This window comes from Bufo bufo, chromosome 6, assembly GCF_905171765.1.
Source record: "Bufo bufo chromosome 6, aBufBuf1.1, whole genome shotgun sequence".
In the NCBI taxonomy this organism is placed as follows: Eukaryota; Metazoa; Chordata; class Amphibia; order Anura; family Bufonidae; genus Bufo; species Bufo bufo.
The window spans coordinates 39,365,792-39,391,742 of NC_053394.1; the positions used below are offsets into that span (position 1 = coordinate 39,365,792).

Here is a 25,951-nt window from a genome sequence, read left to right on the forward strand (position 1 = left end):
GGGGATGTTGTTTCAAATTTCGCATATTTTAAGAAAATTCAGCAGTTTTTACTCTGGACACTAAGCCTCATAATAGGCAAAGAAATCCTGTTCTGTAGAGATTACTTTGCCATCATTAAAGACAGGATTGAGGATATCACCTACATTTCAATAAAAGTTATGGGACAGCTCACCTTCTCTCCCTCCCTGCACAATGACCCATGCAAAGATCACAGAGCATATGTAGAAATCTGTCCCATATAAGTCAATGAACATCTCCAGTCTACAGATTCCTACATATAAGTAACACATGACCTATGTTTCAATCTAAGTTATGGGACAGCTCACCTTCTCCCCCTCCCTGCACAATGACCCATGCAAAGATCACAGAGCATATGTAGAAAGCTTTCTGATGCGAGTCAATAAACAGCTCCAGTCTACAGGCTCATATATATATATATATATATACATACATACATATATCCACACAGTATATATATAAAACACACGGTCCACATTTCAATAAAAGTTATGGGACAGCTCACCTCCTCCCTGCACAATGAGTCATGCCAAGATCCCAGAACATATGTAGAAAACTTTCTCATATAAGTCAATCTCCAGTCTACAGGTTCCTATGGTCTATGTAGCTGCTGTAAAGTAAATCTCTAGCTTCTGTCAATGCAGTTCAGGCAAGATGGCCGTCGCCATAATCATGTACAGACAATAGAATATACATAAACAAACTACATAAAATAACATAAAATAAAAACAGATTAGAAAAAAAGAATATGTATTAGGATGTAGTTTTAGTTTGCAAAAAAAAAAGTTGTGGCACATAAAACTTTAACAGTATTTATGCATTACCCCAGCTCTGCTTGTATGGGCTATGTAAGCAATGAAGACAGTCCATGGAACATACATTGACTGCAGCCACCTGATTTACCTGCTTGAGGAGAGTAGCCATGCTCCTTCTCTTTGTTTAAACCCTTAGGGCTGCAGTTTATTCCTAGAGTCACTCTCCCCATGCAGGTGCCACCAGTAGGCTTGAGCGAATCGACCTTTGGATCATAGATTCGAAGTCGATTCGTTCAAATACTTCCATTTTAATGCTGTTTCCGTACAGCATTAAAATGCATTGGCTCCGTGGAGCCAAAGTTCGTTTTACCCGGAGTCGCGTGAGACTTCTTTGAATTCCTACTGGATTCCTATCTGCGTATTTGAAAACAATTTAAAATAGCAAAGTGGGCTTTGGTACTGGCTGGTACCTTGGTACCAAAGCCCACTTCGGATTCCTATTTTAAATTGTTTTTAAATACGCAGATAGCAATACTGTAGGAATTCACCCAAGCCTCACGCAACTTCAGGCGAGAGGAACTTTGGCTCCACGGAGCCAATACATTTTAATGCTGTACGGAAACAGCCTTAAAATGGAAGTATTTCAACGACTCGACTTTGGATCTATGATCTGAAGGACGATTCGCTCAAACCTAGCCACCATTCATTCCATGCCTGGCTCTGTTCTTCATTTCCACCACTCCACAAGCTCTGCTCCGCCAACTGGCATACCTAATGTGTATTACACTGGGTCATGAAGGGTGGCATATGTATGTAATAAAGGCAGTAAGAGCACATGAGAGGGGACAGTGCACACAAGTCCTGCAACTTGCTATACGCCACATTTTGAGGTACCACATACATACCTGCATGTTTCGGAGAGATGGTTTTGCTGGAAGAGGTCGAGCAGGCACGTTTTTCTGGATGGGATAAGGTGGACATTGTGGTTTCTGGTGGACATTGCTCTCAGGGGATTCAAGTATTCCTATTGGATAACTAATGTCCACCGGTGGATAACAATGTAGTCTGTGCAGTTTTCCGTTCTGCAGATGACAAAGTCATTGATGGAAAAGCGTTGTCCTTTGTACAAACATCGTACAAGAGGTGCATAATAAGATGGCGGTTCCAAAGATGGCAGTGTAACGGGGATGCCATAGGAATGAATGGGCTTGCAGCGCAACTCAACGTGACATGTGAATAGCAAAGAATCCAGTAGTGTTGCAGCCGCAGCAAATGTGCCAGTTCTGCTGCGACCCCATTCATTCCTATGGCATCCCCGCTACCGATCTTTGCTCACGTGGCAGCTTACATGGCCAAAATCGCTGTGTAGACGTACCCTTAGAGCTGTGGAAATGCAGACATGTTAGAAGTCAATGGAGTAAAAGATCAAATGTTACACAGCACATGTAGCCCTAGCCTTAGGGCTCATTCCGACGGCTGTATGAATGAGTCCGCATCCGTTCCGCAGTTTTTTTTTCAATGGGGCCGCAAAAGATGCGGACAGCACAACATGTGCTGTCCGAATCTGTGGTTCCGTTCCGCGACTCCACTGAAAATATAAAGCGTGTCTTATTCTTGTCTGAATAGGCATTTTCTACTATGATTGCGGACATGTGCGGTCGGCAAATTGCGGAATGCACATGGCCGGTATCCGTGTTTTGTGGATCCGCAAAGCACTACGGCCGTCTCAATGGGCCCTTATGCTGAGGATTTTCATTGCTGATTTCACCTTTTCGAAGCAAATAGTAAAATCTGTGTCAGATCGGCAGCATTTCCGTAAAAAAATCAACAACAAAAAACGCTGCAGAAAATCTGAAGCATTTCAGTCTTATGTAGACATCCTCCTAGGGCACGCACACACGGCAGTGTAGTTCAAGGTCCCTTTAGACAGGACAAATCAAAAAATTCCGTTCCTTCCGACCATGGCTTGCTCATCAGCGGTGGAGACCACTGCAATTTCATGGAGTGATCTCCTCCGCAGTATAAGGAATAGCGATCACTAATGCCATCCTTCGTCCCCAGACCGACTCCTTGTTTGCCGGCAGCAGAGCGTGTTTAGAGCGTGTCGGCAAATAATAATTTATACGCCTACACAAATGATTCAATTACCCGACAAACGAGCGTTTCACTTGTTCATCAGGTAATCGGCGTCACCTTTACACCGCCAGATAATCGCTAACAAGCATTCTTATGAACGCTCGATTATCTGGCGGATTCTCAGCCAGTGTAAAGGGCCCTTTATGCAGATTTTCTACATGGATTTTTATGCAGATTTCATTGTGTTCTGGCACCAAATCCACACCTAAATTTGCATGTGCTACTTACAGATTTTTTAGCGGATTTGCCCTAGATCTCACCCTTTGAAAATCTGCATGTAGCCTTAGGGCAGTGATGGCTAACCCCCGGCACTCCAGCTGAGGTGAGACTACGACTCCCAGCATGCTCCATTCATTTCTATGGAGTCCTGAGAACGGCCAAGCAAGTGTGCATCTTGGGAGTTGTAGTTTTACCACAGCTGGAGTGCCGGAGGTTAGCCATCACAGCCTCAAACTCTGCGGGTTTGAAAACAGAAATTCTGCATGAATTTTCATGCGTATTTCTATGCATTTCCACACCAAATCCGCACCAATTCGTGGGTATTTTGTTGCGGTTTTGTCCCAAATCTTACCCTTTACATTGCAATCCACTCATCTGTGTAATCTCATTCACTGTGCTGGTACTGTATTAGGGCTCATGCACACAACTCTTGTTTTTGTCCACATCCGATCCGCATTTTTTGCAGGTCAGTATCAGACCCATCCGATTCAGTGGGGCAGCATAAGATGCAGACAGTGCGCAGTGTACTGTCCCGCATCCGTTTGTCCGTTCTGTGGCGTCAGCAAAAATATAGAACATGTCCTATTCTTGTCAGCATTACGGACAAGGGTTGAACTGTTCTATTATGGCTTGGACGTTCCGTTCCGCAAAATGCAGAACGCCCACAGCGGGTATCCAGGTTTTGCAGATTCGCCATTTTCAGGCTGCAAAACGGCAACGGCTGTGTGCATGAGTCCTTATGTTGTGGTTTTTCCACTTAAAAATCCGCTTGGGGGAAAAAGAAAAAAAAAACACACAATTCGCAACGCGTGAGAGCCTTACGGTGCCTTCACCCGCTGCAGATTATGTTGCAGAACATTTCTGTGCCTGAAAATCCGTTCCATTCGTCTGAAATTGAATGGGGTTGTATTGGCTGGAAGCACATGGATTTCTGCAAGATCCAGTTAGAGGGATGGAAACGATTTTAAAGTCGCAGGAATTTTCGGCGACAAAATCTGCCGCGTGTATAGGCACTATTAGGGTGCATTCACACAGTCAGGGCTCATGCACACCACTGTATGTATTTTGCAGTCCGCAAAACACGGATCCACAAAAAAAAAAAAGAAAAAAGGATGACATTCCTGTAACATCTGTGTTACATCTGTATTTTTTTACGGATCCGTTGTAACAATGCCTGTCCTTGTCCGCAAAAGGGACAAGAATAGGACATGTTCTATTTTTTAGGACATGTGGAAACGGAACGCACACTGAGTTATTTCAGTTTTTTGCAGCCCCATTGAAATGAATGGTTCTGCATTCGGGCCACAAAAAAACGGAACGGACACGGATGAAAATACATCTGTGTGCATGAGTCCTCATATTGTGATTTTTATTTATTTTTGCTTCAGATTTGAGAAAACTGATAATTTATCGAAGCTGTTAAAAATACTGCAATAATTTTTAATCGGAGGATTGCGCTAATTGGTTTTCTGTGACCAGTTTTTGGTCATGTGACATTCCAGATTATCAGCAGCCATGTAGCACAAAGCCTCAGAGCACTGACTACAGATAGAATCACGTACAGTATATACTGTATATATATATATAATCCTTCCAGCCGTGCGTTTAGTTGATTTTTTATAGACCGCCACTTGGATATTACATGACAAATAGCAGCAATAAGTATGGAGGTCTCACTCACCTCCTGGACCTGCGAGGACTGTTTGCACAGCTTTGCGCTATATTCTTGATTAACTTCATTTGAGCGGCCGGCTCTTGATGGACTCGCTGACCTGCAATATAAATAATTGAATAAAACACAGAAGAGCTTCAGTCTGGAATGACACGGCGAAGGGTCTCTTCATTTTTATTCACCATGGCAAACAACGGGAGTAAAAATGATCAAATACTCTTGCAGGACTGAAAATAAATATTGATTTTTTTTTGGAAGCCACTAGCCTGGTAAATTAGCTTCTGCAATCTGTGGAAATAACACCCAGGAGACTGTTCTAATGAATCCTGGCCAATAAAGGTCTCATAGATGGAGGCAACAGTTCAGCTGACTAGGTTTCCGTCAAGGGTTACACAGATAGCTGCGACTGGAGCAATTCCAAACAAAAATATATATTTTTTGCAGTTTGTTTTATTGCAAATTGATCCAATGTTGGTCGTTCTTCAAATTTGTTCCCATTTTATATTGGAAATGTGAGGCGTCCAGTATAAATTTGTGGCTTACAAATTAAAGAGGACCTTTCACCGATCCTGACATTGTGAACTAAGTATCATGACATATACAGCGGCGCCCAGGGATCTCACTGCACTTACTATTATCCCTGGGCGCCGCTCCGTTCTCCCGTTATGTCCTCCGGTATGTTCGGGGACTTGGTTATAGTAGGCGGAGTCTGCCCTTGTTCTGCTGGGCGTCTCCTTCTCCTAGGCTGTGAGCTCTGCGATGCGATTGGCCAGCGCTACAGCCTAGGAGAAGGAGACGCCCAGCAGAACAAGGGCAGACTCCGCCTACTATAACCAAGTCCCCGAACATACCGGAGGACATAATGGGAGAACGGAGCAGCGCCCAGGGATAATAGTAAGTGCAGTGAGATCCCTGGGCGCCGCTGTATATGTCATGATACTTAGTTCACAATGTCAGGATCGGTGAAAGGTTCTCTTTAAGGCCAGCCTGATGCTCGTTGGCAAAAAGCTAATTTTTTTAAATCTTTTAGAACAAGTTCATAAATATGTCTAAAAGGTAACATTGCCTCTAAAAGGCTATTCCCACAGGATAATAATAATAATAATAAACTTTATTTCTATAGCTCCAATATATTCCGCAGCGCTTTACAATTCAGGGGTATGATATCTCAGAAGTTACCGATACATCGTGGCTCGTTGTGCTATGCCAGCCCGTCTGTTTCTGTAGTCCTGACAATATCTGCATCCATGAAGGAAGAGTTTGGGGAGGGGGGGGGCAGGGTGTCCTGGGATGGGGCACACCCAGTTGGCTAGCATCAACCACTAATTCTTCATAAATCAAGCACACACTTTAGCATAGTAATATCTAAAGTGGTTTAAAGGGAAAATGGAAAAGATGGCAAAAACATGAGAATCGTGAATTTGAGGACTCCTTAGGTTAAATGGAGTCTGTCACCAGTTTGACCCCTGGCAGAGGTAGATAGGGGAGGGGTAAAAGTACATACACTACCTGGGTGGATGCCCATTCTTCTTGCATGACCTAGGCAAAAGCGTTTTAATGCTCCCATTACTGGAATTGCAAATGCCATGGGGAGAGTTCCTAAGTGCAGTGTCACAAGCTCTCTGCCCCCGTTAGACCACCACCGTGGCACTTGTGATTGCATTACCGTGGCCTTAAAGGACATCTGTAAGCAGATCTGTACCTATGACACTGGCTGACCTGTTACTTGTGCGCTTGGCAGCTGAAGACATCTGTGTTGGTCCCATGTTCATATGTGTCCGCATTGCTGAGAAAATGATGTTTTAATATGTGCAAATGAGCCTCTAGGAGCAACGGGGGCGTTACCATTACACCTACAGGCTCAGTTCTCTGCAACTGCTGCGCCTTCTGCACTTTGATTCACAGGACCAGGCAGTGTAAACATGATTATGGCCTTGTCAATCAGGGTGCAGCAGTTTCATAGAGAGCAGAGCCTCTAGGTGTAACGGCAACGCCCCCGTTGCTCCTAGATCCTCATTTGCATATATTAAAACATCATTTTTCTCAGCAATGCGGGCACATAGGAACATGGGACCAACACAGATGCCTTCATCTGCTAAGCGCCCATGTAACAGGTCAGCCAGTTTTTATAGGTACAAACTTGATGACAGATGTCCTTTTAAAATGTTTCCACCTTGGTCATGCTAGAAGCATGAGCACCCACCAAGACGTGTTTAAACTGCTTTACCTCTTACTTGTCTACCTCTGTCAGCAGTTTTGAGAGGTCTAAACTGCTGACAGACCCCTTTTAACCAGACAGACAATATCGTTATACAAAGGTATTTTGGACGTTTTGGGATGGAGAAGGCTTCAGACAACCATCAGATTTCTTCCACCACGCCTGAACTCCCCCTTCAACTGAAGCAAATCTAATTCTTAATTCTTTAATTACAAATTAAATAACAGATGATATCTTATGGCTCACATCTTTATAAGAAAATTCATGTCCTTGCAGGACAATGACCGGCTGTCTACATCCAAATTCCATGTGCCACCGACTTACAACACTGAAGTACAATCAGATCAATGGCCTGGAGGAGACAACTATAGGCTGAGGCCTCGACATTAATGAGAAGCTGTAGGATCGTTTGCAAATTCTTAAAATTCAGTAATTGTTGCCAAAGTACTTCTACAAATATCAGGGTTTTTATTAATCTCTGGTTCAGATTCCCATATAAATCTGTTTAATACCAATGGAGAAAGTAAAATGCAGCCATGAAGGATCTTCTAAACCAGCATTCCCAGCAGTGGTACCACACACTGCCTGTGGATATATGCAGATTGGGTGAGTCACCGCAAGTTGGTGACATGCACAGTACGAAAAAAGCCTGGCATCAGGAAACTGCTGCGTTACATACGGTACAATGCCATGACACTGACTATGTACTGTACATGCCAGGGCCCTGAAGACAAGAGAAGCCTTAAGAGGTCTGGTCCTGGTCATAGAAAATTGTGGTGTTCTTAGGTGTGATCTTAGGTCTAATTAGTTTAGAAGCCTGATTAATTTAGGAGTCTGATCTGGAGTCTGACTAATTTAGCAATTAGATTAATTTAGCATTTGATACGGAGTTTGATTCATTTAGTGGTCTGACCTTGGGTTTGAATTTAGGTATCTGATCTGGTGTCTTCAATTAATGGTCTGGTGTGGTCTCTGAGGAAATCTTGGGGTCTGATCTGGGATGCAATTAATTTAGGGGCCTAATTAATTTAGCGTTCTGATCTGAAGTTTGACTAATTTAGGGGTTTGATTAATTTAGCACCTGATCTGAGGTTTGATTAATTACGGGTCTAACCAAGGGTTTCATTAATTTAAGGGTCTCATCTTGGATTTGATTAGTTTAGAGGTTTGATCTTGGGCCTTAATTAATTTTGAGGTTTGGGCTAGTGTCTGAAATTTTGGGGTCTGATTTAAATTAGGGGTTTGGTGTGAGCTCTGGATTATTTGTCTGAATAATTTATGGGTTTGATTAATTTAACTTCAGATCTGGAGTTTAACTAATTCAGAGGTCTAAGCTTGAGTTTGTTTAATTTAGGAGTCTGATCGTGGTGTTGATTAATTTTTAGAGATCTGGTCTTGGGTCTGATTAATTTGGGGGTCTGATCTTGGGTTTGATGAATTTAGGAGTCTGATCTTGGGTCTTAAGTAAATTTGGGGGTCTGGCCTGTGGTCTTAAATTGTGGGTCTGAATTAAATTCAGAGCTTGGTGCAGGCTCTAACTTAAAAGGGTTTTCAGAGATTTTAATACTGATCGATGGGGGTCTGACACCCGGGACCCCCACTGATCAGCTGTTTGAGATGGCAGCGGCACTTGCAGTAGTACAGTGGCCTTTTCTTAGATTTTTCTAGGCCAGTGACACATTCATTGGTCACGTGGCCTAGGTGCAGCTCAGCACTATAGAAGTGAATGAGGCTGAGCGCGATACCAAGCACAGCCACTATACGGTGTACGGCGCTGTGCTTGGTAAGCAGAGAGAAAGCAGCAGTGCTCACGGGAGTCCCGATGCCTTCTCAAACAGCTGATCTGTGGAGGTCCTGTGTGTCGGACATCCACCGATCAGATATTTATTACCTGTCCTGAGGATAGGTCATCAGTATTAAAATCTCAGAAAACCCCTTTAATTTAGAGATCTGGGGTCTAAATTAATATTGCAGTATGGATTTTTCATTTAGTTTGGGGTCTGATGTTTAGAATCTGAATTCATTTGGGGGTCTTGCAGCATTACAGTTGCATCATTTAAATCTGGAACATTACAGTCTGCAGATGTGTTAATGCTAGTATGAGGAAACCACTTTTGTAAAATAATTTATTGGTAGGGGTCGAGAGATAAGATATTTTTCCAGAGGTTCCCTGAGGCCAAAAAGTCTGGGAAACCCTGTCCGTTCTAAAACTGGAATCAGCAGGACCATCCAGGAATGTAAAACTCCTATCCCAACAGAATTGATCTATCACTATCAGGAAGACAATATCATATGCAGATTGACACAGGAACACGAGTTACACGATCTTCCTTCTTGTGACACAAATGACAGGACTGTGGAAAAGACATGTCGGTGGCATTATAGTGGTTGGTACTGGAGAATATGTGGCTGGTATTTAGGCCACTGGGAATTAAAAAAAACATTGTAGTCTTTAAGATGTAAGACTGGAAGAACTTCTATAGGCCCACAAACCAGGCTGAAGTTACTTTTAGTCATTAGACATTTGTTGGAGGAGATCCTGCAAACCAGCCCAATGTTGGCTTGTTGACATCTGCTGAGACTTTTGATAGAAACATTTAGCAGCTTTTTACCTCCATAGAATATATAGAATTGCTTGACTGAGCCAAAAGTCCCTGTTAATGAGGGATCCAGGTATCTCAAATGTTGGTCAAGATCCTCCGAGGTTTGTTTACACCTTTGTGGCCTTGTTATATGGATACTTCTGAACCTCCACTTTCCACCATTGCCATTAAATACAGACCTGTAGGCACTCTATGGCCCACTGTATGGTGCCTCCATGAGGCACCGTATTCTTCCCATAAATCAATTTCTTGGAGCAAATAACCAAAGGAAGATGCCTCCATTTTTTCTTGCAAACTTTCATGCAATCTTTGAGACCTAGACTTCCTTGTTCCACCGTATAAAACTGGTGACATGTGGAATTCTTTGGACACCATATTATGGATCCATACGAGCATACTGTAAGTGTATTTCTTGTCCGTTAGCTGACAAGTACTATGATAGCAGTCTTCAAACAGAAATGACCGGAAAAATCTAAAAGGGGTTGTCCGGCCTAGGACAGGTGTTTTCTTTTTAATGGGGCACAGGTTAGGAGTGGACCATTGTGGTTGTCAGCTCCTAGGCCAGACAATCCCATTAAGCCCCATCTGCTGCATCCAATGATTTTATTACCTTGGAAATAAACATTTTATTTTAAGATGAAACGCCTGCAGAGCCATTAATAATGACTAATATGTGTTTGTGTACCTAATGGTAAGCACAGAGCAGAATTTTCACATATACAGTCAGGTGCATAAATATTGGGACATCGACACAATTCTAACATTTTTGGCTCTATACACCACCACAAGGGATTTGAAATAAAACAAACAAGATGTGCTTTAACTGCAGACTGTCAGTTTTAATTTGAGGGTATTTACATCCAAATCAGGTGAACGGTGTAGGAATTACAACAGTTTGCATATGTGCCTCCCACTTGTTAAGGAACCAAAAGTAATGGGACAGAATAATAATTATAAATCAAACTTTCACTTTTTAATACTTGGTTGCAATCCTTTGCAGTCAATTACAGCCTGAAGTCTGGAACGCATAGACATCACCAGACGCTGGGTTTCATCCCTGGTGATGCTCTGCCAGGCCTCTACTGCAACTGTCTTCAGTTCCTGCTTGTTCTTGGGGCATTTTCCCTTCAGTTTTGTCTTCAACAAGTGAAATGCATGCTCAATCGGATTCAGGTCAGGTGATTGACTTGGCCATTGCATAACATTTCACTTCTTTCCCTTAAAAAAACTCTTTGGTTGCTTTTGCAGTATGCTTTGGGTCATTGTCCATCTGCACTGTGAAGCACCGTCCAATGAGTTCTGAAGCATTTGGCTGAATATGAGCAGATAATATTGCCCGAAACACTTCAGAATTCATCCTGCTGCTTTTGTCAGCAGTCACATCATCAATAAATACAAGAGAACCAGTTCCATTGGCAGCCATACATGCCCACGCCATGACACTACCACCACCATGCTTCACTGATGAGGTGGTATGCTTAGGATCATGAGCAGTTCCTTTCCTTCTCTATACTCTTCTCTTCCCATCACTCTGGTACAAGTTGATCTTGGTCTCCTCTGTCCATAGGATGTTGTTCCAGAACTATGAAGGCTTTTTTAGATGTCGTTTGGCAAACTCAAATCTGGCCTTCCTGTTTTTGAGGCTCACCAACGGTTTACATCTTGTGGTGAACCCTCTGTATTCACTCTGGTGAAGTCTTCTCTTGATTGTTGACTTTGACACACATACACCTACCTCCTGGAGAGTGTTCTTGATCTGGCCAACTGTTGTGAAGGGCGTTTTCTTCACCAGGGAAAGAATTCTTCGGACATCCACCACAGTTGTTTTCCGTGGTCTACCGGGTCTTTTGGTGTTGCTGAGATCACCGATGCGTTCCTTCTTTTTAAGAATGTTCCAAACAGTTGTTTTGGTCACACCTAATGTTATTGCTCTCTCTCTGATGGGTTTGTTTTGTTTTTTCAGCCTAATGATGGCTTGCTTCACTGATAGTGACTGATCTTTGGATCTCATCTTGAGAGTTGACAGCCACAGATTCCAAATGCAAATAGCACACTTGAAATGAACTCTGGACCTTTTATCTGCTCATTGTAATTGGGATAATGAGGGAATAACACACATCTGGCCATGGAAGAGCTGAGAAGCCAATTGTCCCATTACCTTTGGTTCCTTAACAAGTGGGAGGCACATATGCAAAGTGTTGCAATTCCTACACTGTTCACCTGATTTGGATGTAAATACCCTCAAATTAAAGCTGACAGTCTGCAGTTAAAGCACATCTTATTCGTTTCATTTCAAATCCATTGTGGTGGTGTATAGAGCCAAAAATGTTAGAATTGTGTCGATGTCCCAATATTTATGGACCTGACTGTATGTGTCTGCATACAGTGCAAATAAAAAAATCACACAGCAGACTACCATGTTTTTGAAGAGGAAAAATCACCTCCTACAAGAAAACCTGCCATAACATATGTTTCTCCTCGCAGAATAAAATGTGCCTAACTGTCTGCCTTCTGTGCGGTCTCCCTCAAATCCTATTGTAATTCAATTACTACTTGCCACTTAAGCTGGCAAGGCCTTTTGCACGGCATATGAAGTCCCAAAGAGACAGTGTTAGGCTTCTTTCACACCTGTGGCCGGGCGTTGCGGCCGGCGGTTCCAGGAGACAATGCTGTGAATCGGCTGGATAACAACCGCGGATAACAACCACACGCAGCGGTATTTGTCCAGCCGAGTCACAACTCCCAGCATATTTTCCACATAGCAGTCAAGTCTCTGCCAGACCCCATTATAGTCAATGGGGTCGGCGAAAATTGTGGTACTGTCTGGCAATGCTGGATCCAGAGAGCTCCAGCAGGCTGGAAGTCTTGCTGACAGTGTGAAAGTAGCCTTACAGATCCATAGACTAGAACAAGACCCGGTCGCCCTGCAGTACGTCGTCTTTACAGAGGAAAGATGCTACATCCATTGTGAAATGGGGTGTCCCTGTAACTGCTGGCAGTGAATGGATTTCCTACTTACAGGGGAAGAGGTAACTGCTTTAAATACTTCCTTGGGAAGGACTGCTCTGACTTGTGGGGAAGTGTAGTCACTGCTGTGACTACTGGGGAAGTGTAGGCACTGCTGTGACTACTGGGGAAGTGGAGGCACTGCTGTGACTACTGGGGAAGTGGAGGCACTGCTGTGACTACTGGGGAAGTGGAGGCACTGCTGTGACTACTGGGGAAGTGGAGGCACTGCTGGGACTACTGGTGAAGTGGCGGCACTGCTGTGACTACTGGGGAAGTGGAGGCACTGCTGTGACTACTGGGGAAGTGGAGGCACTGCTGGGACTACTGGGGAAGTGGCGGCACTGCTGGGACTACTGGGGAAGTGGCAGCACTGCTGTGACTACTGGGGAAGTGGCGGCACTGCTGGGACTACTGGGGAAGTGGAGGCACTGCTGTGACTACTGGGGAAGTGTAGGCCCTGCTGTGACTACTGGGGAAGTGGAGGCACTGCTGTGACTACTGGGGAAGTGGAGGCACTGCTGGGACTACTGGGGAAGTGACGGCACTGCTGGGACTACTGGGGAAGTGTCAGCACTGCTGGGACTATTGGGGAAGTGGAGACACTGCTGTGACTAATGGGGAAATGAAGGCACTGTTGGGACTAATGGGGAAGTGGAGGCACTGCTGTGACTACTGGGGAAGTGGAGGCACTGCTGTTACAACTGGGGAAGAGGAGGCACTGCTGGGACTAATAGGGAAGTGGAGGCACTGCTGTGACTACTGGGGAAGGGGTTTTCCAGGATTTTAATATTGATGACCTATCCTCAGGATAGGTCATCAATATCAGATCGGTGGGGCTTTCGACACCCGGCACTCCCGCTGATCAGCTGTTTGAATAGAAGGCTGCGCTTGTGCAAGCGCTGCCTTCCCTTCATTGTTTACCTGCTTGCTGTGAAAATGTGTACTTATAAGCCGTCCCATTCACATCTATGGGACGTCTCCTTCCTATACAGGTATATACTACAGAGCCGCCGCATAGAAGTGAAAGGGACGGCTTTTACTTACACTGCTCACCGCTGCGATGTTGACGGCGATAAGATAATCAATGAAGGGAAAGCTTTGCTGGCACAAGCGCAGTCTTCTCTTCAAACAGCTGATAGGCGGGGGTGCCTGGTGTCGGTCCCCTACCTATCTGATATTGATGACCTATCCTGAGTATAGGTCATCAATATTAATATCCTGGAAAACCCCTTTAAGTTTGCTCTATTCTGACTACTGGGGGGCAGGTACAAAACTCTTGTATTGTAGGCTCACACATCGCTGTTTGCAGTGTGAACAGGGCCCCACAGTGAGTCTCTGTCCCTAACTTTTAAAACTTGCTCCTAAACCTGGCAAATATTTGTTCAGGTCTGCCATAGACGCACTGGAGGACTTTACTAAGCCATTTATACCGGTTTTCAGGCATATACAAATTATACATTTTTGCAGAAGCCACAATTTGCACCAAAGTTTCCACTTTTTATTGTTTTGCTGACACTTTTTAAAAGTGAAAAGTGTGTGTGGTGCAGAGGCAGGCCACATGACAGATGATTTACCACAATTTTGTGTGTTTGCGTGGGTTTCCTCCGGGTTCTCTGGTTTCCTCCCACACTTCAAAGACATACTGATAGGGACCTTAGATTGTAAGCCCCATTAGGGACAGTTAGATGCTAATGTCTGTAAAGCGTTGCAGAATATAGTAGTGCTATATACAGTACAGACCAAAAGTTTGGACACACCTTCTCATTCAAAGAGTTTTCTTTATTTTCATGACTATGAAGGCATCAAAACTATGAATTAACACATGTGGAATTATATACATAACAAACAAGTGTGAAACAACTGAAAATATGTCATATTCTAGGTTCTTCAAAATAGCCACCTTTTGCTTTGATTACTGCTTTGCACACTCTTGGCATTCTCTTGATGAGCTTCAAGAGGTAGTCCCCTGAAATGGTCTTCCAACAGTCTTGAAGGAGTTCCCAGAGATGCTTAGCACTTGTTGGCCCTTTTGCCTTCACTCTGCGGTCCAGCTCACCCAAAACCATCTCGATTGGGTTCAGGTCCGGTGACTGTGGAGGCCAGGTCATCTGGCGCAGCACCCCATCACTCTCCTTCATGGTCAAATAGCCCTTACTTTTAAAGTTTTCCCAATTTTTCGGCTGACTGACTGTCCTTCATTTCTTAAAGTAATGATGGCCACTCGTTTTTCTTTACTTAGCTGCTTTTTTCTTGCCATAAAACAAATTCTAACAGTCTATTAAGTAGGACTATCAGCTGTGTATCCACCTGACTTCTCCTCAACGCAACTGATGGTCCCAACCCCATTTATAAGGCAAGAAATCCCACTTATTAAACCTGACAGGGCACACCTGTGAAGTAAAAACCATTTCAGGGGACTACCTCTTGAAGCTCATCAAGAGAATGCCAAGAGTGTGCAAAGCAGTAATCAAAGCAAAAGGTGGCTACTTTGAAGAACCTAGAATATGACATATTTTCAGTTGTTTCACACTTGTTTGTTATGTATATAATTCCACATGTGTTAATTCATAGTTTTGATGCCTTCATAGTCATGAAAATAAAGAAAACTCTTTAAATGAGAAGGTGTGTCCAAACTTTTGGTCTGTACTGTAAGTGCATAGAATAAATAAATAGATTTACTTTCCGGTGCTCTCACAATCAAAAGATCCCTTAAGGACTAAAAATATCCAATACAATGCCATCCTTCCTAAGCACACATCCATGGTTACTTACCTTAATTTTTCTATGGTGGTCTTCTTATTTGCAAAAATCCATCTAAATACAGTCCTTCTTTTGAGGTATAGGATGAAGGCAGCAGCCATTATACAGAAGATCGTCACCAGCACTCCAATCACTAAACCTCTGTGATCTGTAAAACAAATGGTGTATTGTCATAATTATACGGTTTTCCAAAAATGAATTTCCAGTGAATAAAGGGTAAAGACGGATATTCTGTGCAGATAAGGTAGCTGCACAAGTATGTGTTCACATTATGGTTTCATATTCCGTATTTCTGGCATCTGTTTCAGCCATTTCTGTCTAAGATCCTTGCTGCATGAAAAAAAAAAAAGGTGCTGCATGCAGGATCTCAGACAGGAATGGCTCAAACGGATGCCAAGTGTGCATAACTGATGCTCAGGATTACGGATGAGCGAAACATCCGAAGTCGATTTGCATACTTCGTTCTAATTCTGTACGGAGCGGGAGCTCCGTACAGTATTAGAATGTATTGGCTCCGATGAGCCGAAGTTATTACTTAATAACTTCAGAAATCTATTTCTACTGTAAAAAAACATTTCCCGAACTCGGGTTCAGTTCCAAGTGGCATCTTGGAACCGAACCTGAGTTCAGGAAATGTTTTTTTTTACATAGAAATATATTCCCGAAGTTATATTGCGAAGTCTCGTGAGACTTCGCAAAGTAATAACTTCGGCTCATCGGAGCTAATGCATTCTAAGGGTACCTAACACTTGTGGCAATCCGGACGCAAACGGATCCGTCTGACAAATGCATTGAAATACCAGATCCGTCTCTCCGGTGTCATCCGGAAAAACGGATCCGATATAAATTTTTCTCATGCGCGGACTGGAAGAACGGATCCGTCAATGCGGCAATTTGAATGCACTAATACATTTCAACGGAAATTAATGCCGGTATTTGCAAGTGTTGAGAATTTTTGGCCGGAGAGAAAAATACAGCATGCTGCGGTATTTTCTCCAGCCAAAAAACGTAAGAGGGACTGAACTGATGCATCCTGAACGGATTGCTCTCCATTCAGAATGCATTAGGATAAAATTGGATCAGTTTTTTTCTGGTATTGAGCCCCTAGGACGGAACTCAATACCGGAAAAGAAAAACGCTAGTGTGAAAGTACCCTTATACTGTATGGAGCTCTTGCTCCGTACAGTATTAGAATGAAGTATTATGCTTCATCCGAAGTCGATTCGCTCATCCCTACTCAGGATCTGTTTTTCACAGGATCCTGTTTTTTTTTTTCTGACGGAAGCTGGAGATGATTGACTTATTCCAGCAGCAGATTTTGGGGGACTGTCTGGAAGCCTCTATAGAGATTAGATTGCTTTGGATCTTCTGGAAAGGCTGGGTCCATAAACAAAAATCTATTGTCTATTGTGTATGAAGAGTATAAACTAATGTAAAAAAGGTAACGTACCTGAAACTCTTACAGGTCCACTGTCCACACTACCACCATAACCTGGCCTGTCACAATATGGAGGTGCCCATTCAGCTTCACAGTGACAATTCTTCTTATTATTACAAACCTTGAACATAGCATCAAAAGTTAAGGTCATTTTTTTTTTACTATTAATACATACAGTATTTCAATGGCAGATATACAACATTTATCTTCATGCTGTTTTAAGGTGACCATATATTTTCAATAGCTGTTGGATTGGCCAACATCTATTCCTCCTGGCTCCCCCATACACCTGCCACCATCTTTGGATCATGTTCACTTGTACATATGGCATTTTGCTTGCTGTGTGGTATACATTGTTTTACTCAATTGGCCGAAGTTTATGCCAATCGGCAGTTCAGGGTCCATTAGTAGCTGGGTCACTGCATATGCTGTTTCGGGTGCATTTATTAATTAGTGTGCACCTCTTAATTTTGGTGCATCTTACTCTAACAGACTTATTAAGACATGAGGGAACACTTTTAGTCCACGTTCACATCTAATTTCTGCTCTAGATTTATAATGTATGCCAAAAGACCTCCCAACATATTTGATCAACGTGTCCATACTGGCTTCATTTGCCGAATGGAGGCCTATAGAGTGTGCTTTTGGCCTACGTCTGGCTGTTTCATGTCATATCCTGGCTAATGTTAATTATATACATCTGGAAGCCCCAGTGATGTCACTGCTCATGGACATTTATCACCAGAGCTTGTGCAGAGAGCTGTCTCTAGTGCCAGGTTAGCTCTTGCTGTCTCAAGAGTCACCACCTTTCCTTCAGGAACTCTCAGTCTGCTTGGTCGCATCCTCCCATCGTGTATATATCCTCCCATGCATTATCTCAGCACTACTTCATTGGTCTGCAACTTATATGTGTCCAGTTATTGGGAAACTACAATCCTCAGCACAGTGCAATGAGCCACTGAGGAGCAGGTGCAGAGGATGGGAGTGGTAGTGGCCCTGATAAGGTGCAGTGTCATGGTGTTTCTGGCACCAGATGATGAGGTTCCGTGGCTGGTTATGTGGCTTGAAGTTATTATGACTTGGTGGTTATTCTAGGTGATGAGTGTCAGGCCTGTTTTCCCTCACTGGCAGCAGGGTCTGTAATACTGAATTTTGCTGGTCATTCTTCTGAATGTATCTGCTGTAGCTTTTGGGAAAGCTATATCTCGATTCTTGTAATCTTCCTGGAGTAAGGGTCTCATAGGAGAATGATATCAGTCTCTTGGAGTAGGAGCTCATACATCAGCTTCCTATCTCCATTGTCTCAGCTTCTTATCTCCTTTCTGGCAGGAAGTAGGACCAGCCCACTCCTACCAAGAGGGGAGAAGAAGGATGGTTAACTCTGTTCCTGCCAACCATAGCTCTTCTGCTAGAGTACATGGCAGAACATAACATTACAATACAGATACCCTGAGGTCTGGGCTATAGCAACAGGCTTGGAGCTGGAATTCTACAAAAGCTGGACAGGTACAGACTGCAAATCATTGTGTTATCTAGATAAAATGTTGGTTGTATTCCACTTTTATTCTGTGCACCATCCAGCTTTGTTACCTGGCACTGGAAAAATTAGAATATTTCATCGACTTCAAAATTTTTGCCACCTTTAAATGTAAAATTGCTCATGAAAATTTGTCCAGCTTAGAATTTATTTCAAAACCCATATTTCCAACTTCTTTCTTTCTGAAGCAAATACCTAATTTGCTCTTTTAGGAGCCTGGGCACGTCCTTATGAGAACATAAGTATCACAAGAAGCTCCTTACGTTTCATACATTGGCGGACACACTAGACCAGTGGTGGCGTACATATGGCATGGGTGCCAGAAGTGGCACTCAATCTGTAGAAGGTTCACCATCACTGCCCTAGACTGTTAGTCACCGCTAAAGGTACACGGATTCTTGGAGCAGGGTTGGATAAATTATGGGACAAGGCTTTTAAAGGGCAATTCTGCTCTAATACAAACCCCTAAGCTCTTGCGGTGTGGACTGAGCAATGTGTATGGTCTATGGTGATAAAGTCTCCACACCTCTAGAAGTAGCACTTTGATGATTTCATACAGAGATGATGGAAATGATTCACTGGGATCTAGATTTGCAGATTATTTGCATGACGAAAAACCAGTGGAGAAGAGAACTTAAAGGGGTTGTCTCTCACTTCAGCAAATGGCATTTATTGTGTAGAGAAAATTAATACAAGGCACTTACTAATGTATTGTGATTCTCCATATTGCTTCTTGCCTTTTTTTCTTCTCAATATACACTAGAATCTGCAGGAACTCTCCACACACATCCTTCCTGTAGCTTTCAGACTAAACTCCTTACTAATAAACTAGGGGACGGACCCAGTCCATCACCTGGTAACCTAACCTCAGTCTGCCATATATATATATATTTTTTTCAATAATCCAGTTTTTATTGAAAGTATTATAAAAGAATACAGAGAAACAAACAATGCCATGTACTGTAGGAAACATGTTAGGTCAAAGACAGGATCATGGGTCAGAAAAAGTTGCGAGTCCGCCAAATAAAATAGAATAAATCACAACATGTAACTTAAAGGGAACCTGTCACCGGGATTTTGTGTATAGAGCTGAGGACATGGGTTGCTAGATGGCCACTAGCACATCCGCAATACCCAGTCCCCATAGCTCTGTGTGCTTTTATTGTGTAAAAAAACCCGATTTTATACATATGCAAATTAACCTGAGATGAGTCCTGTCCCTGACTCATCTCACGTACAGGACACATCTGAGGTTAATTTGCATATGCATCAAATCGTTTTTTTTACACTTTTACACAATAAAAGCACACAGAGCTATGGGGACTGGATATTGCGGATGTGCTAGCGGCCATCTAGCAACCCATGTCCTCAGCTCTATACATCAAATCCAGATGACAGGTTCCCTTTAAGAAAATTGTATTAACTTTTTTGGTATTAGTTAATTGGTCGTTACATCCGTCACAATACATTCATCTAATGTGGGAAGATGCTGTCTCTCACTACATTATAGAAATAGGGTTTTGACTGACAACAGAATTGTGAATGGAGCTCTGGAGTATAAAACAGGCTGTTACTCCTGATCAGTACAAGATAAGTAATGTAAAATATGCCATTTTTTATGCTCTTTTGGATTGAGGCTACTTGGGCCCCCCATCATTCTACACAGGACACATTATCGATAAGGTCTAATAGGTGATACGTGAAGCATCCTATAAGAAATAGACCCTTTGGACAAGTGGTCGGCTCCAAGTCACCTCATAGAAACATAGAATATGTCGGCAGATAAGAACCATTTGGCCCATCTAGTCTGCCCAATATACTAAATACTATGGATAGCCCCTGGCCCTATCTTATATGAAGGATGGCCTTATGCCTATCCCATGCATGCTTAAACTCCTTCACTGTATTTGCAGCTACCACTTCTGCAGGAAGGCTATTCCATGCATCCACTACTCTCTCAGTAAAGTAATACTTCCTGATATTACTTTTAAACCTTTGCCCCTCTAATTTAAAACTATGTCCTCTTGTAGCAGTTTTTATTCTTTTAAATATTCTCTCCTCTTTTACCTTGTTGATTCCCTTTATGTATTTAGAAGTTTCTATCATATCCCCTCTGTCTCGTCTTTCTTCCAAGCTATACATGTTAAGGTCCTTTAATCTTTCCTGGTAAGTTTTATCCTGCAATCCATGTACTAGTTTAGTAGCTCTTCTCTGAACTCTCTCCAAAGTATCAATATCCTTCTGGAGATATGGTCTCCAGTACTGAGCACAATACTCCAAATGAGGTCTCACTAATGCTCTGTAGAGCGGCATGAGCGCCTACCTCTTTCTACTGGTAATGCCTCTCCCTATACACCCAAGCATTCTGCTAGCATCTCCTGCTGCTCTATGACATTGTCTGCCTACCTTTAAGTCTTCTGAAATAATGACCCCTAAATCCCTTTCCTCAGATACTGAGGTTAGGACTGTATCACTGATTTTATATTCTGCTCTTGGGTTTTTACACCCCATTATCTTGCACTTATCAATATTAGATTTTAGTTGCCAGATTTTTGACCATTCCTCTAGTTTTCCTAAATCCTTTTCCATTTTTTTATCCCTCCAGGAACATCAACCCTGCTACAAATCTTTGTGTCATCAGCAAAAAGACACACCTTACCATCGAGGCCTTCTGCAATTGCGCTGACAAAGATATTAAACAATATGGGACCTAGAACAGATCCCTGAGGTACCCCACTGGTAACAAGACCATGGTCTGAATATACTCCATTGACTACAACCCTCTGTTGTCTGTCCCTCAGCCACTGCCTAATCCATTCAACAATATGGGAGTCCAAGCCCAAAGACTGCAATTTATTGATAAGCCTTCTATGTGGGACAGTATAAAAAGCCTTACTAAAGTCTAGATAAGCGATGTCTACTGCACCTCCGCCATCTATTATTTTAGTCCCCCAATCAAAAAAATCAATAAGATTAGTTTGACATGATCTCCCTGAAGTATACCCATGCTGTTTTTCATCTTTCAATCCATGGGATTTTAGATGTTCCACAATCCTCTCCTTGAGTATGGTTTCCATTAATTTCCCCACTATTGATGTCAGGCTTACTGGCCTATAGTTGCCCGATTCCTCCCTACTACCTTTCTTGTGAATAGGCACAACATTTGCTAATTTCCAATCTTCTGGGACGACTCCTGTTACCAGTGATTGGTTAAATAAATCTGTTAATGGTTTTGCTAGTTCGCTGCTGAGCTCTTTTAATAGCTTTGGGTGTATCCCATCAGGCCCCTGTGACTTATTTGTATTAATTTTAGACAGTTGACTTAGAACCTCTTCCTCTGTAAAGACACATGCGTCAAAAGATTCATTAGTCTTCTTTCCTAACTGAGGTCCTTTTCCTTCATTTTCCTTTGTAAAAACTGAACAGAAGTATTAATTGAGGCAGTCAGCTAGTTCTTTATCTTCTTCCATATACCTTCCTTCTTTTGTTTTTAATTTGGTAATTCCTTGCTTTAGTTTCTTTTTTTCATTTATGTATCTGAAGAATGTCTTATAGCCTTTTTTCATTGACTGAGCTAATTTATCTTCTGCCTGTGCTTTAGAAGCTCTTATAACTTGTTTAGCCTCTCTCTGCCTAACCTTATAAATTTGCCTGTCATCATCGTTTTCTTTTATTTTTATAATTACTAAATGCTATCTTTTTGTTTTTAATGATTTTGGCCACTTCTGCTGAGTACCACAGCGGTCTCTTCCTTTTTTTTGCTTTTACTGACAAGCCTAATGCAGTTTTCTGTTGCCTTCAATAGTGCCACTTTTTAGAAGTCCCATTTCTCCTGGACTCCATTGAAACTGTTCCAATCTGATAGGGACTCGTATACCACTAATCTAATTTTAGAAAACTCCAGATGAGATTGGTCTCTACAGACTATGGGGCCCATTATCATACCAGAGCCTCGGCTTCGACCTCTTGTACTCTGCGGGCTTGGTCCAGTTTTATGTAGACTATGGGGCACATTTGTAAGATTGGCGTTTTAGACACCAGTCTTAATAAGACCCTGCGCTGAATCCGCCAGAGTTATTAAGAGACTTCGGCCTCTACATAACTTCGGCATATCCACAGCCACTTCTAAATGTAAGACAGCTTCCTTGCTGTCTTGCATTTAGACCATTTTCTACGCCTAAAACAGGTGTAGAAAATGGCGAATGAGACAGCCTGCTGGCCTGTCCCCTTCCCTGCCCACGCCATGCCCACTTTTTTTATGGGCGGGAAGGGGATGGTCCGGCAGTTACCATTTTCTATGCCTGTTTTAGGCATATTTCTGTTTAATAAATGACCCCCAATATCCATACATAATGAATATTTACATCCTTGACAGTAACATACGGCCATGGGATCGATATCTCCATGTGTTTGTTTTTTATGACTCCTAATCATGTCACATATAGCATCTCGTTAGCTTTTCATTCTTTCCTATTACAATTTAGCTTAGCATTTATGCAAGAGGAACATCTAAAATATGTATTTCCACCACATATTTTACGTGCCACAATGAGAAATTTGCTTCAAAGTCAACCAAGACAGAGCTCTGTGTGGCGCTCACCTGCTCGGTATGTGGTCCCTGAAATTACTTTTAAGTTATATTCTCCATGCTTATGTATTGGCGATGGAGACCAGGGGTTCTAGTCTTCTATTACTTGTGATGTATTCAACTATCCTGTTTAATCCTACATTTGATGTTTCACTTCAAGCAGAAGCATCTCGTCTTTGGTTATATTTATTGCAGCGGCTGCATAAGTTTATGTGCATGGTCTGTCACCCGCATTGGTAATCAGAGGTGTAACGTGAAGCTCCTGGGCCCAGCAGTAAGATCTGTATATGGGTAAAGTGGTCATCTACTGTCTCTTAGGGCACCTCTGGCATCAGAGTCCTGGGTTCATCTACAACCTCTGCACACCCTATAGTTACACCCCTGATCTGAAGGGTAGACGCACATGCTGCAGATTATTGGCTGAAATTTCTGAAACATGTATGTAAATAAGTTCCATACATCCAAATAGGGATGCCTCTGAAGAATTCACATGAATGGGACAGTAGCAGAAAATTCTGCTGCGTGTGAACCCAACGCACGTAGGGCCTTATTGTTAAAACTACTGTGTTGCTTTCCCATTTGTATACAGTGCCCATGAAGGATGGCGTTCATCACTCCAGACCACCATTTGGCTTCATAGACAGGACCATTGGTGTTGGTGAGAAGTCAGTTTTTTTATGGTTGCCCTATATTAAAGGGGTTTCTCACTAAAAAGGGGTTTTCCAGGCTCCCTAGGATGGTTCCCGACTTTTGCCTCAATACTTACAGGGCATGTACCACAAAAGTAGAAAATATGGATGCTGTTGGGCCCTTGGATATAGGAGGACTGGCATTCGTTGCTTCCATATCCTTTATTACTGGATCCAATACATGACTCCCCTTTATAGAAGGACCCCATTTTTGTCTTGGCTGGCAAAACCTGGCACCATAATTCCATGGTGACACTTTTTTTCTACGTAGGCCCTTCTCATTATGCAACCGATTTTTTTTTATTTTTTATGCTGTTTTGGATTGAGGTTCCTTGGGCCTACCATCATTGTACACAGGACACATTATCAATAAGGTCTAATAGGTGATACATGAAGCATCCTATAAGAAAAAGACCCTATGGACAAGTGGCTCCATGTTACCTCCAGATGAGATTGCTCTCTACAGACTATGGGCCCCATTATTGTACCCGGGCCTCTGCTTTGACTCTGCGGGCTTGGTCCAGCCATGTTTTATGTAGACTATGGGGCACATTTCCAGACCACCCTTTGGCTTTATAGATGGGACCATTGGTGTTGGTGAGAAGTCTGTTTTTTGATGCCCTATATTATAGGGGTTTCTCACTAAAAAGCGGTTTTCCAGGGTTCCTAGGATGGTTAATGACTTTTGCCTCAACACTTACGGGGCATGTACCACAAAGGCAGAGCATATGGATGCCGTTGGGCCCTTGGATACAGGAGGACTGGCATCAGTTGCTTCCATATCCTTTATTACTGGATCCAACAAAGGACTCCCCTTTATAGAAGGACCCCATTTCTGTCCCGGCTGGCAAAACCTGGCACCATAATTTCATGGTGCCCCTTCTTCTTTTCTATGTAGGCCCCTGCTCATCATGTAGAGTACAACACATTCCCGTATGGAGGACTGAAGGGCATACACCGCCCAAGAGCTGGTGTCCTTCTGGAGAATTAAAAGATAAGCAGTAGAAAAATGAAATGCAACCCATTCCATTGTGATGTGTAATTTCTTATCAGCGTCCACATTAGCATTATATGTAAATGACCATGTCGTAACAGAGCGAGTTCCTCCATTGTCACCTTATCATCTCATTACTCGGCTTCGGTTAATCACTTGCTCATAATAGCTCGCCAAATGCGTTATGGCCGGTGATTAAACGTACAAAGGAACACTCCTATCTTTCAGCAGAGGCCACTTTCCAAGAACCCTTCCATCCTGCCAAACAGCTCATAAACCTTGTCTGCAATACTTACTCCGTTTCCGTGGCATTGAGCTGCACAGTCGTGGACGCCAAATACGCTGATGTTCTGACACTGACGATTGAGACAAATCTAAAAGGAAGGTAAAGGGTAAATATCAGACGTCCGTTAATGCCTTTCATCAGTAGCGCCCATAGAGGTGAAGCAGCCCAATAGCAAGGGGAACCCCTTTCTGGTGTTGGTTGACGTTACCAAACCTGCGGTGAAGGGGTCTCACCACCCATTAAAATAAGGGCTTCAGCAAACCTGGGCTGGGCCCCTCATCTTCACGGTCCATACAGGAACCACATGGCTCGCTTCTGTTGTACATTCAACGTTGCGTGTGATGCCCTCCCACTGTCTGTGTGCCCAAGGCTCAGCCATGTATATATGTGCAGACACTGTTTCTTCTTTCCTAACATGTGTGTGTTTTAACAACTACTTGATTCCTCCATCTATTCTCTGATGTGTCATTCCTTTATTATTCCTGATAGAAGTTATGGATGCATTACTAGCAATTTGTAGTAAAGGTCCAGATGGGTGTTACCAGTTGGGGGGGGGGGGGGTCCTGGCACAGTCTGATGCCACTATCCCATGGTTCCGCAACCTCTGGCACTCCAGCTGTGGTGTTTTCGAAACTTGTACAGAAGTGAAGGGAGCATGCTGAGAGTCGTAGTTTCAAAACATATGGAGGGCTGACTCCTGAATTATCCATTCAGTTTTGCCAGTGTCAGACTGTTTAAAGACACACCCTCACCTGGTAGCACCCATCTGAACCTTCATTTTCTCCCCCTTCCTTTCTGACCAGAAGCATTTTCTATTTTTTTTTAGTACAGTAATTATTTTTCTGTTTAATTATTTTTCAGCGATACATCAATGTATTTTTAAGTGATACATCAGGCTCTATTTTTATGCCATTTTTATTTTAGTAGTTTTTGTTTTTATTTTTTCAATGTTTGTAATAGATCAAAGTGCAACTAAAATAAAAATATTTTTTAAATTGTACCCCCTTTCCATTATGGTTATTTTGATA

At 42.7% G+C, this 25,951-nt stretch overlaps 1 protein-coding gene across 1 annotated transcript in view; it reads right to left on the reverse strand.

Annotated features, from left to right (window-relative positions):
* Positions 1-25,951, reverse strand: part of ADAM12 (ADAM metallopeptidase domain 12) — a 583,999-nt gene that overhangs the window by 41,486 nt on the left and 516,562 nt on the right. The window contains exons 17-21 of the mRNA XM_040437739.1: positions 24,934-25,011; positions 16,842-16,950; positions 15,404-15,539; positions 4,811-4,901; positions 1,680-1,856 (exon numbers count right to left, since the gene is read on the reverse strand). Of these exons, the coding sequence (XP_040293673.1) occupies positions 1,680-1,856; positions 4,811-4,901; positions 15,404-15,539; positions 16,842-16,950; positions 24,934-25,011 (591 nt within the window). The remainder of the gene's footprint in view (positions 1-1,679; positions 1,857-4,810; positions 4,902-15,403; positions 15,540-16,841; positions 16,951-24,933; positions 25,012-25,951) is intronic.